We start from the raw sequence: 13,528 nt of genomic DNA, 5'->3' as shown, positions 1-13,528 counted from the left end.
ACGCCCGCAGACGAGGAGGGGAGCTTCTCCTGCTGCGGTGCGGACCAGACGGGACAGCTCGGCTGGGCGGGACAGCCAGGCTCCCCTCTGGGCTTTGCTGCCGCAGCGCCCCCCATGTGCGCGGCGCGGCGCGGCCTGCCCTGCCCTGCCCCGGGGCTGAGCGTGACTCCGAGGCTGACTGGCTCGGGCTCCTCCTCCTGTGTCTGTGGCGCTAGTGGTTTCCCCTCCCCCTCAGACTCGTGCTGGGCGGATCACGATGGATGCCGCTCGCTGCCTCCTGCTCCCGGGCTCGGGTCGCCACCGCCTCGCTGCCTTCCCGCGGGACTAAGGAGGGACGGGGCGGCTCCGGCGAGGAGCGTCCGGGGCGCTGGGGTAAGTGTCTGAGCGGGGCAGCGGCGCCTTTCCTCTCCCAGCCCCGGGGAGACGGAGCTCCGAGGGGCCTTTCCTGAGCCGCCAGGCCGGGTCACCCTGCGAGGCCTCCGGCTTCCCGGGAACTCGAGTGCCGCTGTCTGGCCTGGCGGGGTCGGCGCCGCCAGGGCCCGGGCAACCCAGCAAGGAGCTTCGGGGAGGCCGGGACAGCAGGCTGCGGGGAGGCGGTGCGGTGCGTCAGGGGCCCCCGGAGAGTGCGGGGGGCGGCAAGTCCCGGGCAGACCGTCCCCTGGCTGGGGAGGCGGGGGCGGCAGGCCCCAAAGAGCCCCTCGCCGCCGGGATCGCGGTGGTGGCTGGGGGATGCGAGGCCGGTTGGCTTCAGAGTAGAGATTTCCCTTCCCCGGAGAACGTGTGAGGGGCGGCTGGGCCCCAGAGACCGCTAGGCGGTTGGGACCTGAGTTTAGCTGTGGCCTGGCCCCTTCCCTGTTCTGCCTCTGTGCTGGGGGAGCCTGCGTGTGTCTCTGCTGTATATTTGTCTGTTAATTTGGGGGTGTTTAAATCTGTCTGGGGCAAAGGAGCAGCAGGTGCCTCGGTTGGGCACGTCCCAGTGATGCCGACTGTGACACTGTTTTCTACAGGATTCTCAGGTCAGGGATCAGCTCCCTCACTGTCTGCTGGTTCTCTTGCCTTTTTTTTTTTTTTTTTTTCTTTTTCTTTTCCAGTTGGAGTTAATTATTTTCCTGTCTTACACCAATAGTGTCGGCAACGTGACCCTGCTTGTACTGACTGGCATTAGCTTATTTAGTCTTGGAAGAGAGAATGCCAAATGTATGATCCTTGGGGGGGGAATCACAAATATTATTAAATCTTTTCTATTTACTTTTAATAATATTTTAATGACTTTCATTACAAAAGCATCCAGTCTAAAGAGACTGAGGTAATAAAAGTAAAATACACTTTGTGAGCAGTCATTTTGATTATTTAACATTTATTCTTTCATCAGAATCCTAAATTACAAAAAGACTGTGTTTGTCTCAAGCCTTTGTTACATCTTTGGGTTTTAAGCCTGCAGGAAGTAGAATTGCTGATTCAGTGTACATCTGTCTCTGTGCTGGGAGACAGTATGTTGAGAGACAGATTTTTGAGTTCTTTTTGTGAGTTCCCTCTTCCATGCCCTCAATGAAGTTATCGTTTAATCACTAACTGATCATGAGTAAACCAAGAAATCAGACCTTGTCCTGTGGAAGTTTAAACTCTTATTTGTGCATGGCACCCCTCCCCCTCCCAATTCTAGAGAATGTATGGTGGAATACTTTTTCAGCATTTCACCTTTGCAACCAAGTTTCATAATGTAATTTCATTTTTGCAAAGTAGGGATTTTAATAGCTAGGTTTTATGGCAAATTTCATATGGGTAGGTTGATTCAAAGTCTTTGTTGCAGCTCAGGTATGCAAATGATATTTATAGTTGTGTTGATCTTCAAGGACAAAGTTTGTAGGGTAGATGTGACCTCTTGTTGATCTAGTGCAAGGTGGTACATAAGCATGTACTGTAGATCAAAAACATCTCTTAAGATACTGATAAAGGGACCTTCTTGATCCTGAGCTTGCATGTGCTGTGTCTTACTAGACCAACAAATAATGCCATTTACCATATATGTACACCTGAAACTCTGAATTTTGTAATGTACATTTATAATGGTTGAATTATTTGTCTTAAAAAAAACTCCAAAACATTTAAAATGCAAATTTTTAGAAATACTATTTTCTCATCTCCCATTCTCTTCATTTACAATAGTATTCCACTTCTTATACATTATGTTAGAAATTTTAATTCTCTATAATCAAATAGAGCTTAAGGCCAGAAGGGATCGCTAGATCATCTTGTCCAGTGATTCTCAACCAGGAGTATGCGTACCCAACGGGGTAGGTAGAGGTCATCTAAGGGGGACATCAGCTCATCTAGATATTTGTCTAGTTTTAAAACAGGCTACATAAAAAGCACGAGCAAAGTCAGTACAAACTAAAATTACATGCAGACAACGACTTGTTTATACTGCTCTGTATACTATACACTGAAATGTAAGTACAATATTTATATACAAATCGATTTATTTTATAATTATATGGTAAAAATGAAAAAGTAAGCAATTCTTCAATAATAGTATGCTGTGCCACTTGTGTTTATGTCTGATTTGGTAAGCAAGTAGTTTATCAGTGAGGTGAAACTTGTGATTATGCAAGACAAATCAGCCTCCTGAACGGGATACAGTAGTTTGGAAAGGTTGAGAGTAACTGATTTAGTCTGACCTCCAGTGTATCAGAGGCCACCAACACCATCCAACACTCGCACACTAAACTCAATAACTGAAATAAGACCAAAATATTACAGTCAATGAGTGACTAGACCAGTGGTTCTCAAACTGTGTGTTGGGACCCCAAAGTGGGTCGCGACCCCATTTTAATGGGGTCACCAGGGCTGGCTTAGAGTTGCTGGGGCCCGGAGCCGAAGCCTGAGCCCCACCACCTGGGGTCAAAGGCCAAGACTTCAACCCTGGGCGGCAGTGCTCTGTTACAGGCTCCCTGTCTGGGGCTGAAGCCCTTGGGCTTTGGCTCCTCCGCCTGGGGCAGTGGGGCTCAGGCTTTGGTCACCCCTTCTGGGGTCATGTAGTAATTTTTGTTGTCAGAAGGGGGTCATGGTGCAATGAAGTTTGAGAACCCCTGGACTAGACTATTACATGCCATAGTTAGAGAATAGGAGGAACTTAGGTGCAGCAATGCCTGAGGTCCCTGCCATTAAGTGAGATATTTCTAGATGATCCCCAGGAAATGATGTAAACCCCACACTGCAAGGGAAGGCAAAACCTCCACAAGGTTGCTGCCAGTCAGATCCGGGGGACAGTTCCTTTCTGACCCCCACGTATGGTGATGAGTTAGATCCTGAGCATGTGAGCAATAACCAACCTGCTAAACACCTGAGAGACTGTTTGATGCTACCTCATAGCACCAGCCCACCCTGTCCAGTGTCCCATCTCCAGTTGTGGCCATCTCTGATGCTTCAGAGAAAGGAGACAACCAGATAAAAAAAGCCCAGAATATGCTGTCGGGTGGGGAATCCCTTCTTGACCCCTGCAGCATGAGATTACAGGAACATAAGACATAAAATGGGAGGGACCCCCAGGACTGTTGACCTAGGCCCTCACTCCATCACAAGTAATCCCTCTGCACAATTGCCCTCATGAATTTGTCCAGCTCACTCTTAAAACACATTAAGTTGTTTTCCCCCAGAAATCCTTTTTGGGAGGCTGTTCCAAAACCTCACTCTTCTGATGTTTAGAAACTTCCTGATCACCAGCCTGAATTTTTTCATAGCTAGTTTATACTCATTTGTTCTTGTGTCATCATTGTCCTTTGGCATAAATAGCTCTCCACGCTCCGTAGTATTTATCCTCCTGAAGTATTTATAGAGAGCAATCATATTTCCTATCAGCCTTCATTTTGCTAGGCCAAACAAGCCACACTCTTTCAGCCTTCTATTATAAAATAGGCCCTCCATTTCCCCTCATCTTCCTAACAGTTCTTCTCTGCACCTGTTTCAGTTTAAATTAGTCTTTCTTGAACATGTTTGACCAAAATTGTACAAGGTATTTCAAATGTGGTCTTATCAGTGCCTTGTACAGTTGCATTAATACTTCTCTATCTGTACTGGAAATGCCTTTCCTGATGCATCCTTTGATCACATTTGCCTTTTTTGTAGTTGCATCACGTTGGTGGCTCACAGTTATCCTGTGATCAACCAGCACTACCGTTTCTCTTCTTTGTCACTTCCAACTGATGAGTCCCCCATCTTATAACAGAAATTCTTATTAGACCCTACGTGCATGATCTTGCACATTGTACTATTGAATTTCATCCCAGTTCTGTTAGTCTAGTCTTCAAGGTCATCTAGATCGTCATATAATATTCCAGTCCTCCTGTGTATCACTCCCAACTTTGTATCATCAGCAAATTTTAGTAGCACGCACATACTTTTTGTACCAAGGTCATTAATCAAAAATATTAAATAACATTGGTCCAAAGACCAATCCTTGAGGAACTCCACTAGCAACCTCCCTCTGGTCTGATAGTTCACCTTTTAGCACAACCTCTTGCCTTCCCCTTTAGCCAGTTCCTTAACCACTTTACAATTCTTGTACTAATCCCCATCTTCCTTAATTTCAATAATAATTTCCCATGTGGTACTGTATTAAATGTTTTATTGAAGTCCGAGTTTATAAGATCTGCTGCGTTTTCCTTATCTACAAAATAAATTATCTCCTCAAAGAAGGAAATCATGTCACATTGCATTACATCCCCTTTTCTGTTTACCTTCCTGAATTTAATTATTCTTTCCTTCACAGTGTGTTCTAAAGCCTTGCATTCTACTGAGGTCAGACTAATGGGTTTATAATTATCCTGCTCGGTTTTTTTCCCTTTCTTAAATATAGGTCAGTTGTTAACTATTCTCCAGTCGTACGGTACCACAAAGACTAGATAGTTTTTTATTAAAAATTGTTGATACGGGACTAGTCATCTTCTCATGTGCTAGTTCTTTCAGTATTCTGCGATAGATGTTATCTGGTCCCCGTGATCTGAGCCTGTTAAGTTGTTGAAGTTTTTCTTCCACCTCAGTTGTGGCAATTTCCATTTCAGTCAGCCATCCTGCCTTCATGTTCCATATTATCATCCTTATTGGAAACCGAGGCAAAGTATTAATTTAGTTTTTGTGCCATTCCTAGATTATCATTAATCTTTCCCCCCTCCACACTGTATAGTGGCCCAACCTCATCCTTCCTTATGCTCTTTTTAGATATATAACTAAAAATACTTCTAAAATTTCCTTGGCAAGAGCAAATTCAGCTTGACTTTTAGCAATTCTTGTGGTGTTCCTACATTTTCTAACCTCCAAGATGTAGCTTTCTTTGTTGATCAGTCATTTTTCCATTCCCTATAGGCTTTCTGCTTACTCCTAATAATCTTCTTGAGGTGATGATTCATTCATTTGGTTCTGAAACCTTTCTGTACAAGTTTTTTCCCAGTACTTGGGATGCAAATGGCAGACCGTTTTTGTATCCAGGCAGACTGCACACTCTTCTGTTCTCTGGATCTGGCCTATCAGTTCTTCTTTGTATGGAGTCCCCAGTTACATAGACCTGTCTCTTCCTGATGTTGTTCATCTCTCTTAAGTTCTCTCCCTCAGGCTTTTGTACATTATCCTCATATTTTCCATGTGCTCTGATGCCTGGCTGTTTTCATATTCATAAAAACTATATAAAGGTTTCCTTCTGAGTCTTAAGTTGCAGATCTGTCTCAGTAAGTTTCATTTCATGCCCGTCTGAATGGGTATGTACCTGTAAAATCTCTCTTGAAATTTCTTATAAAAAATATTTGAGCAAAGAGATGCTTTAGCATTGGGGAAGTTGGACCTGTGTTTTGAAAAGTGACATCAGCTGAGTCATTCTTCAGAAAATATGTATCTGAAAAATAAGTTTATAAGAAAATGTAAGTTATGAAAAATTGTTTCCCTCAAGGTTTTAGCTGTAAGTTTTCACTAAAAATATTAGTAGAATCTAAAGCTTGCTTGACTCTGCCTGGGAAAGAAGGCTCTTGTTTTAAGTTAAGTAGAGCAACCTAATTAGGTTACACTCATGTAGGTTTAAAAAAACCCACCACCTTGTCATCATCTGGTGTGAGATCTTAAATGATGAAGTGAAAGATCCAATAGATGTCAGAAAACATGTTACAGGAGGAACGAATGGAAAAGGTTAATAAGACAGATCCTGATGAGTTGTTTCTTCTTTCCAGGTGAAGACTGCAAAAATCTGAGTCTGACTGGAGGGAAAGTTTCACTGTACTCAGACTATCCTGGCTTGAACACTTTAAGGATTTTTTGGTACTTTTTAATTTAAGCCAAGGCGGCTTTTTAAAACCATGGCAGATGTGGACCCAGACACGTTGCTTGAATGGCTACAGATGGGGCAGGGGGATGAAAGGGATATGCAACTAATAGCTTTGGAACAGTTATGCATGCTGCTTTTGATGTCAGACAATGTGGATCGTTGTTTTGAAACGTAAGTATATTTCTGTTCTTCATTTGCAGGGGCTTTCTGTCCTCCATTTGCAGGCTGTGGCAGTTTTATTTAACAACTTTTCCTTACTAAGTAGGTATATGTAAAGTTTGACATGCAGAACTAGAAGCTTCCGCAGTCTTGAAAATGTTATTGCAGAAAAAAATTTCTATTTTGTGCCCAGGTAATGCTCACTTCCAGAGTATTTTGAGTACCTACTCATTTTGCAATGAATGAAAAGTATGGCAACTGTGCAGTTGACAGGAAATACTAATTTGTGCACAGTTTATTTATTTTTTTTAAAGCTTGTTTGGTGTTGAAAAATCATATTCTTGTTTACCCCTATTAGAGAGCATTACATTATCTATGTTTTTTAAAATAATAGAAAATAGTCTTTTTACACTAAAAATTGAATTATACTTTATTATTTTAAAATGCCTACTCTGAGATTTTTAAGTTTTCCTTATGTGATGTACAGTAGCTCTTGTTTTTAACTCTGCAAGCTAAAAAAAAAATCATTAACATAACTGATGTTGGCACTTAATATTTGAGCGTTGATGATCCATAGTAATGTACATCAAATATATTAGTTTCTGTAATTGCTAAATAGTGGGTCTGGAAAGGATGGAGTTTGATACAAAGGCATGAACAAATTTTGATCCTTTAAAAATTATTAGTACTTAATGTAGTGGTTTCCATTCTCCTTTTTGTTGGAGCCCTCTTTGCAGTGTTTTGGTGGATAGTCCGTCCTCTTGTCTTTCATTGCTCCTCAGGTTTCCTTGTCTCTCTATTATGTATTAGTACAGTTTCTGCTCCTCCACCTTTGCTTCTCCTCTCCTCCCCCCCATTTTCTTCCTCCTCTTTTCCATCTAATCACTAGAAGAAGACCTTGGAGTTGCTAGAGGGTTCCCTAGTGCAGTGGTTCTCAACCAGAGATCCAGGGCCACCTGGGGGCTGGGAGCAGGTTTCAGGGAGTCCTCCAAGCAGGGCCAGCGTTAGACTTGCTGGCACTCAGGGCAGACAGCTGAAGTCCCACTTCATGGGGCTAAAGCTTGGGGCCCTGAGCCCTGCCACCCGGGGCAAAAGCCAGAGCCTGAGCAACTTAGCTTTGCAGGGGCCCCTGTGGCATGGGGCCCCAGCAATTGCCCTGCTTGCTACCCCCTAATGCCAGCCCTGGCTTTTCTAAGCAGAAAACCAGTTGTTTTGGCACAAGTGGGCTGTGGAGTTTTTATAGCATATTGAGGGTGGGGGGGGGGGTCTCAGAAGGAAACAGGTTGAGAACCCTGCCCTAGTGGATCTCTTGGATAGAATTATATGTGCAGTTGTGTCTGAACTGAGTGCTCTGGAAGCATTTTTGTACGTGTGTCAGGGACCTTCTGAATTTTGAAGCTGTATATGTGTGAGCAGCTCCTGTAGTAGGAGCTGTCGTGGAGGGTTGGATATCTTTTAAGGAGCCTATATTCCATGGTGGCTTGAAAATCAGAAATTGATATAAAAATGTATTCATTACTGTGTTTTTACAGAATACTTTAGTGATTAAAAATTACTCTGTGGGCTGAAGAGTTTACAATCTATAGATATAATTAAGAATGGATATTTGTCACCGGGGCATGCATTTACTGCTCTTTTCCTCTGTCAGTCTCTACTTGGGTATGGGGCCTGCCACCTCAGGCTGAGAAACACTAATTTACTGGCTCTTAACTTGGCTTCATTGACATAGGTTTGAGCGCACAGTTGAAAAATAACTGTTCTAGTGTATATTTTAGATGGGTTGTCCACTAAAATTCATACCGTATTGAACAAAAGTTGAAATGTAATCACAAGCTTTTATACAAATATCTTCATTTCTATGTTTGTTTGAAAATAGGTCTGAAATATAAACTTGTGAAACGTAAAGCGTGTGGGGTGTTTGTTTTATTTATAGCAGATTTTTGTCTTTAAATAAATCAGCTTCTCATTCAAAGTTTTTGGTTCCTTTATATTTTGTGTTTCTCTTTGTAAAAGCATATCTGATGAACACTGTGCCTTTGTTATAATGTTGTTTTTTTTTTTAAACCATCATGATTTATGGTTCCTAAAATGATATACTTGAGTTTCAGAAGAGAGAGAGAGACTGAAGTGTCCATTAAACTACTTCAGTTTTTTTTAACAGACTAGATTTCAGGTTGATTTTGTTCCTTTATGAGCCTCTGTTTACAAAATGGCTTGTGTTTTAAAATTGGTTGCAATTTATAGGTCAGTGCTGGCCAGCATGTCCACATGTTGACAGCATAACTAATAGTTCTTGAAAATTATTTCTTGAATTGGTTTTCAATAATATTTTAAAAGAAATGATGCCTTGTCTAAATAGGGGATCACTGTGTGGCACGTGTGTTACAAAACATATTTTTCAGTAATAAATCTTGAAAATAGTTTCAGGGCATGGCCCAATTTGTAATGTAGACAGCTCTCTGACCTCCAGAAAAATGTCTCTGCAAACTTGAAAGCATGTTTTTTTGTGGTATAGCAAATCTGTGAGATGCCAAAGCAGATGTCATGCTTTAAGACCTTTGATCTGTGAAGAAATGTGATAGTTTATTTCAGGAACCAGTAAAGAGTGGTTTTTATTGGAAAGGATTGTGTTGAAAAATTCTTCCTTCACTAAATTGAGAGTTGAATGAGATCGCTTCTTGTATATTTTTGGGGTACAAAGTGTGTACTAAAATTAGTGGGAGATTAACAATGTAAATTGCTGATGCTCAGCATGCCTTTGAAAATGACGGTGAAACCAGTCTCTGAATTTCGAGAAAGTTATGACCATGTCAGAAAGATGGGGAACAAGCATATAAAAATGCTTGCTCAGTATCATGATATAGGTGGAATCTGATCTTTATTGAAGCAGATTCCAAGGTTGAAGGCTAATAACAAATTATGATGCCAAGTGGTTAAAGTTTTAAGGGCTGTAACCCAAGATATTGGCATTTTACAGATGATGAAATTTTCTTTGGTGGTTAGTAACGCTAATGTTAATGAGTCACTATTTCGTTCATCTTCTAGTGACAATGATTCAGAGAGAGACTGATTGTTAGTCACTCAGCAGTTAGAATGGCTAGAATTTCAACCAGGAACAAAAACACTAGTAGCTCAAGTTGCTAAAACTTGGTGTGATATGATTGAGTAGAAACATAGTTCAGTTTCAGACAGTTGAATTTGAGGAATATAATTGTTATAATATAATTGAGGAATACAAATACCTTTGTAGCCTAAGGGAATGTTCCCTAAGCTGGGAAAGAGAAGACCAAGAGTTGAAATTTAACCTCTTATGATTGTGGTTTATATTCCTATGCATCGCACCATCCTTTTTTATTGACAAAGACCTCAAATCCCAATCCTATAAGGTAGTTAAGTATAGGTTGCCACTCCATTTTACAAATTAGGTGTTTTTTTTTTGTTTTTTTTTTTAAGAGAGTTTACACAAAGTTACTACAGGAATAGAAGCTAAATTTCTAACATGTCAGCTCCAGTCAGGTCTAATCAGCTACACTGCCTTTCAGATTAATTATGTTTAGGCATGGGAAAATGTGGTTTTTACTTTTTTAAAAATAATTTCAACATATAGTGATATTTATTTTAAAGCTTTCTTTATTTTTATCAATCTAAATTTTTACAGTTACAGGAAATTATGGTCGGCCAACATCACATGTCAAAATATACAAAGTAAATACACCTCTACCCCGATATAACGCTGTCCTTAGGAGCCAAAAAATCTTACCACATTATAGGTGAAACGGCGTTATATTGAACTTGCTTTGATCCACTGGCACGCGCAGCTCCGTCCCCCCGGAGTGCTGCTTTACTGCATTATATCTGAATTCGTGTTATATCGGGTCGCGATATATCGGGGTAGAGGTGTATCCTTAAATCAAACGCTAATAAATTTTCAAGTAGCATTTTTCTTACTTTGTGTATCTGTAAATTTAGATTATTATGGCAAGTATTTTTTGTCAGTTTGTGTGTGTACGTATAATCAAAATTTATTGATAAAAATCTAATCCTTCCCAGCGTAAATATGCTTTGGTTATCTTATCTGTAACCACAGAACTTCTTCCCTGGATGCATTCCACAGAACCACACACTTCTTCTCTGGATGCATTTTCACTGGAGGGAAAAGTGTGTTCTTACCTCATGTTAGCTGACGCATGGTAATATAGTAAAATCCGAGTGCAGACAAGACAGTATGTAGTCTTGACACAAGTTACACAGGTTGAAGTAAAGACTGTGTGGGAGCCTTGGGTTTACCCTGACCTATCAAAACAAGAGTTTGTAGTTTTAACTAGGATTTTACCTCATGTTAGTTAGCTAACATATGAAGTAAGAACAAACCTTTTCCCCCCTAGGAAAGACAAGGCCCCAGAATCAGGGATATAACCTGAGATTCCTAATGTCCAATGTGCTGCTGTTGTCTAGCAAAAAATTGTGTAGCCACCAAGGAAAGCATGTCTAGTTCTTCTCTGTTGGCTGAACTAAACATAGACTAGCAGTTACTCCTGTAACTCCAGAGGTAGAGCTCTGAGCTGGGAGCCTCCTGTTGACTCATGAGCAGGGCTGTTGTAGTTGCTTGTGACACATTTTTTTTGTAAATTTGCTTTTTAAAACTTTTTAATTCACAATGAAACTATATACCATAACAGATTTGTAATGAAGAACTAGTATAATTTTTGGTTCTTTATACCATCATTTCCAGTAACTTCAGCAGTGTTAAGGTAAAATATCTTTCCGAACGTATAGATTATGTGACAGCCAAATATACTGCTCTGTTGATAGTCTCAGGTCACTGTTAAGGTTTTACACTAGCATGCATATTTGATTAAATAGGGATAGGCATAGGTATTACTTTTTGATATCTGTTGTAGACGTAAGTGAAATCCTTATGGATTGTTGGATTGGGTTATCGGCAGTGTTGTAGGTAATGTGAGAATGGCAACAAATGCAGGACTTTTATTTCCCTGCTTTTAAGGTTTTGAGTTGGATGTGTGTTGCGACCTTAACTGTTACAAAGCAAAGCTTTTCTGTGTTTCAACTACTAAAGGGCTTGTCTACGCTTACAGTGCCACTGTAGGCACTTGGTGAAGACCCTACCTACACTGATAGGAGAGCTTCTGTTGGTGTAAGTACTCCACCTCTCAGAGAATTGGTAAATATGTCAGTTGTGGATAACTCAAAGATTGGTATAGTGGTAAATACTGATGTACGCAGGGCAGTCATACAAAGCCATTGAAACAAAATACATTTTACTACAGCCAAATGCAGAGTTACACACCTATGAGCAAGAAATGCAGGCCATACTTAAATGATGGAAAGCGTGTACTTTGCAAAGCAGTGATTTTGAAAAGCATTTAGGGCAGTCGTGGGCAACCTGTGGTCCACGGGAGGTCGGTCAACGTCAGCAAAATGTCTCGTGGCCCACAATCAGATTACCCTGATGGGCCACTTGTGGCCCATTACTGATTTAGGGTTCACAGTGGACAAGCAACTGAACGTGAACTCCCAGTATGATGCTGTGGTATAACAGGCTACTGTGATTGTTGGGATGTATGAGCAGGAGAATAGGAGTAAGGAGGTGATTTTAGCGTCTGTGTATGGCATTGGTAAGATAGGTACTGGAATTCTGCATCCAGGTACGGTGTCCAAATTTAAAAAAATGGGATTTTGAAAAATTGGAGAGTGTGTGGAAAAGAGCCACAGAATGTTGTGATCATAGAATATCAGGGTTGGAAGGGACCTCAGGAGGTCATCTAGTCCAACCTCCTGCTCGGTGCAGGACCAATCCCCAAATTTTGCCCCAGATCCCTAAATGGCCCCCTTAAGGATTGAACTCACAAGCCTGGGTTTAGCAGGCCAATGCTCAAACCACTGAGCCATCCCTCCCCCCCGGATGGTTGGAGAGAATGCCTTAGCGTGAGAGACTTAGAGAGTTCATTCAGTATCAAAAAGAAGATAGAGAGGCTCCTTGATTACAATGCGTACGTACCTTAATGGGGAGAAAATGTCTTGTATTAAAAGGCATAACTACAGTTGAAAGATAAAACCGACAGATTCAAAGTAGAAATTAGGCATAGATGTTTAACAGTGAAGATGATTAATCACTGGAACTAATTATCCAGGGAAATGGTGGAGTCTCTGTCTCCTGATGTCTTCAGATCAATAATTGGATGTCTTTATGGAAGACATGCTTGGTTAAACACACATGATCGGGCGCAATACAGGAATAACTGAGTGAAATGTGATGGTCTGTGATGTACAGGACGTTAGATTTGATGATTAAGTGGTCCCTTCTGGCCTTAAACTCTACTAATCTATGAATATTACAATTTCCAGAGCACTATGCAAGGCTAATTAATGTGCATAATACTAAAGAAGATGAGAAATAATATCCATGTTATAGATGGGGAATTGAACAGAGAAGTTAAGTGACTTGTTCAGGCTGTTATGGTTGTGAAAACAACATTGCAAATATGAATTCAATCAGGTGGTGCTAGACTGTTTCCATGCTAAGGAGCGATTGTGTTAGCACCTGATGCATTGTGTTCACTTTAGTTTTAGTCTTAGGGCTTGTCTACAGTGCCAGTTTACAGCACTGTAACTTTCTTGCTCAGGGTGTGAAAAAACACACCCCTGAGTGGAGCAAGTTTCAGCTCTGTAAAGCTCCGGTGTAGACAGTGCACCAGTGCTGGGAGCTACGCCCCTCATGAAGGTGGTTTTTTTAGAGCGCTGGGAAAGCTCTCTCCCAGCGCTGCGCCAGCGACCACACAAGCCATGTTAAAGTGCTGCTGCACTTTAAAGTGCACTCTCCTATTAACAAGTACTGGTTTGAAAGACACTAACACCAAATTTTAACTTTAGTACTATGGGTGGCTGTAGTTTACCAAATTGTCTTCTAATTCATTCTTTTTAAGTCACTTAAACTTTTTTTTAATATAAACATTATTAAACAAATCATATGGTTGGTGTTCAGTATCTGGAATGTTTTGAAAATCTTGTGTTACTTTAAACTTTATTTGATAACCTATTCTA

At 41.2% G+C, this 13,528-nt stretch overlaps 1 protein-coding gene across 5 annotated transcripts in view; it reads left to right on the top strand.

The window, feature by feature from the left end:
- The first annotated feature begins 219 nt into the window (after window positions 1-219).
- HECTD1 (HECT domain E3 ubiquitin protein ligase 1) overlaps window positions 220-13,528 on the top strand; it is a 91,815-nt gene continuing 78,506 nt past the window's right edge. For 4 of the 5 annotated variants that reach the window (XM_084629933.1, XM_084629931.1, XM_084629932.1 and 1 more), the window contains exons 1-2: window positions 221-372; window positions 6,213-6,478. In XM_084629933.1, coding sequence (XP_084486059.1) covers window positions 6,339-6,478 — 140 coding nt within the window. In that variant the 5' untranslated portion in view covers window positions 221-372; window positions 6,213-6,338. Of the gene's footprint in view, window positions 373-6,212; window positions 6,479-13,528 lie in introns of all 5 variants that reach the window. The other variant, XM_084629934.1, reaches the window with a different exon arrangement.

Source organism: Lepidochelys olivacea, assembly GCF_965140295.1.
Source record: "Lepidochelys olivacea isolate rLepOli2 genome assembly, chromosome: 6".
Lineage (NCBI taxonomy): Eukaryota > Metazoa > Chordata > Testudines > Cheloniidae > Lepidochelys > Lepidochelys olivacea.
The sequence above is the reverse complement of the archived record's forward strand: the minus strand, read 5'-3'. Positions and strand labels throughout refer to the sequence as shown.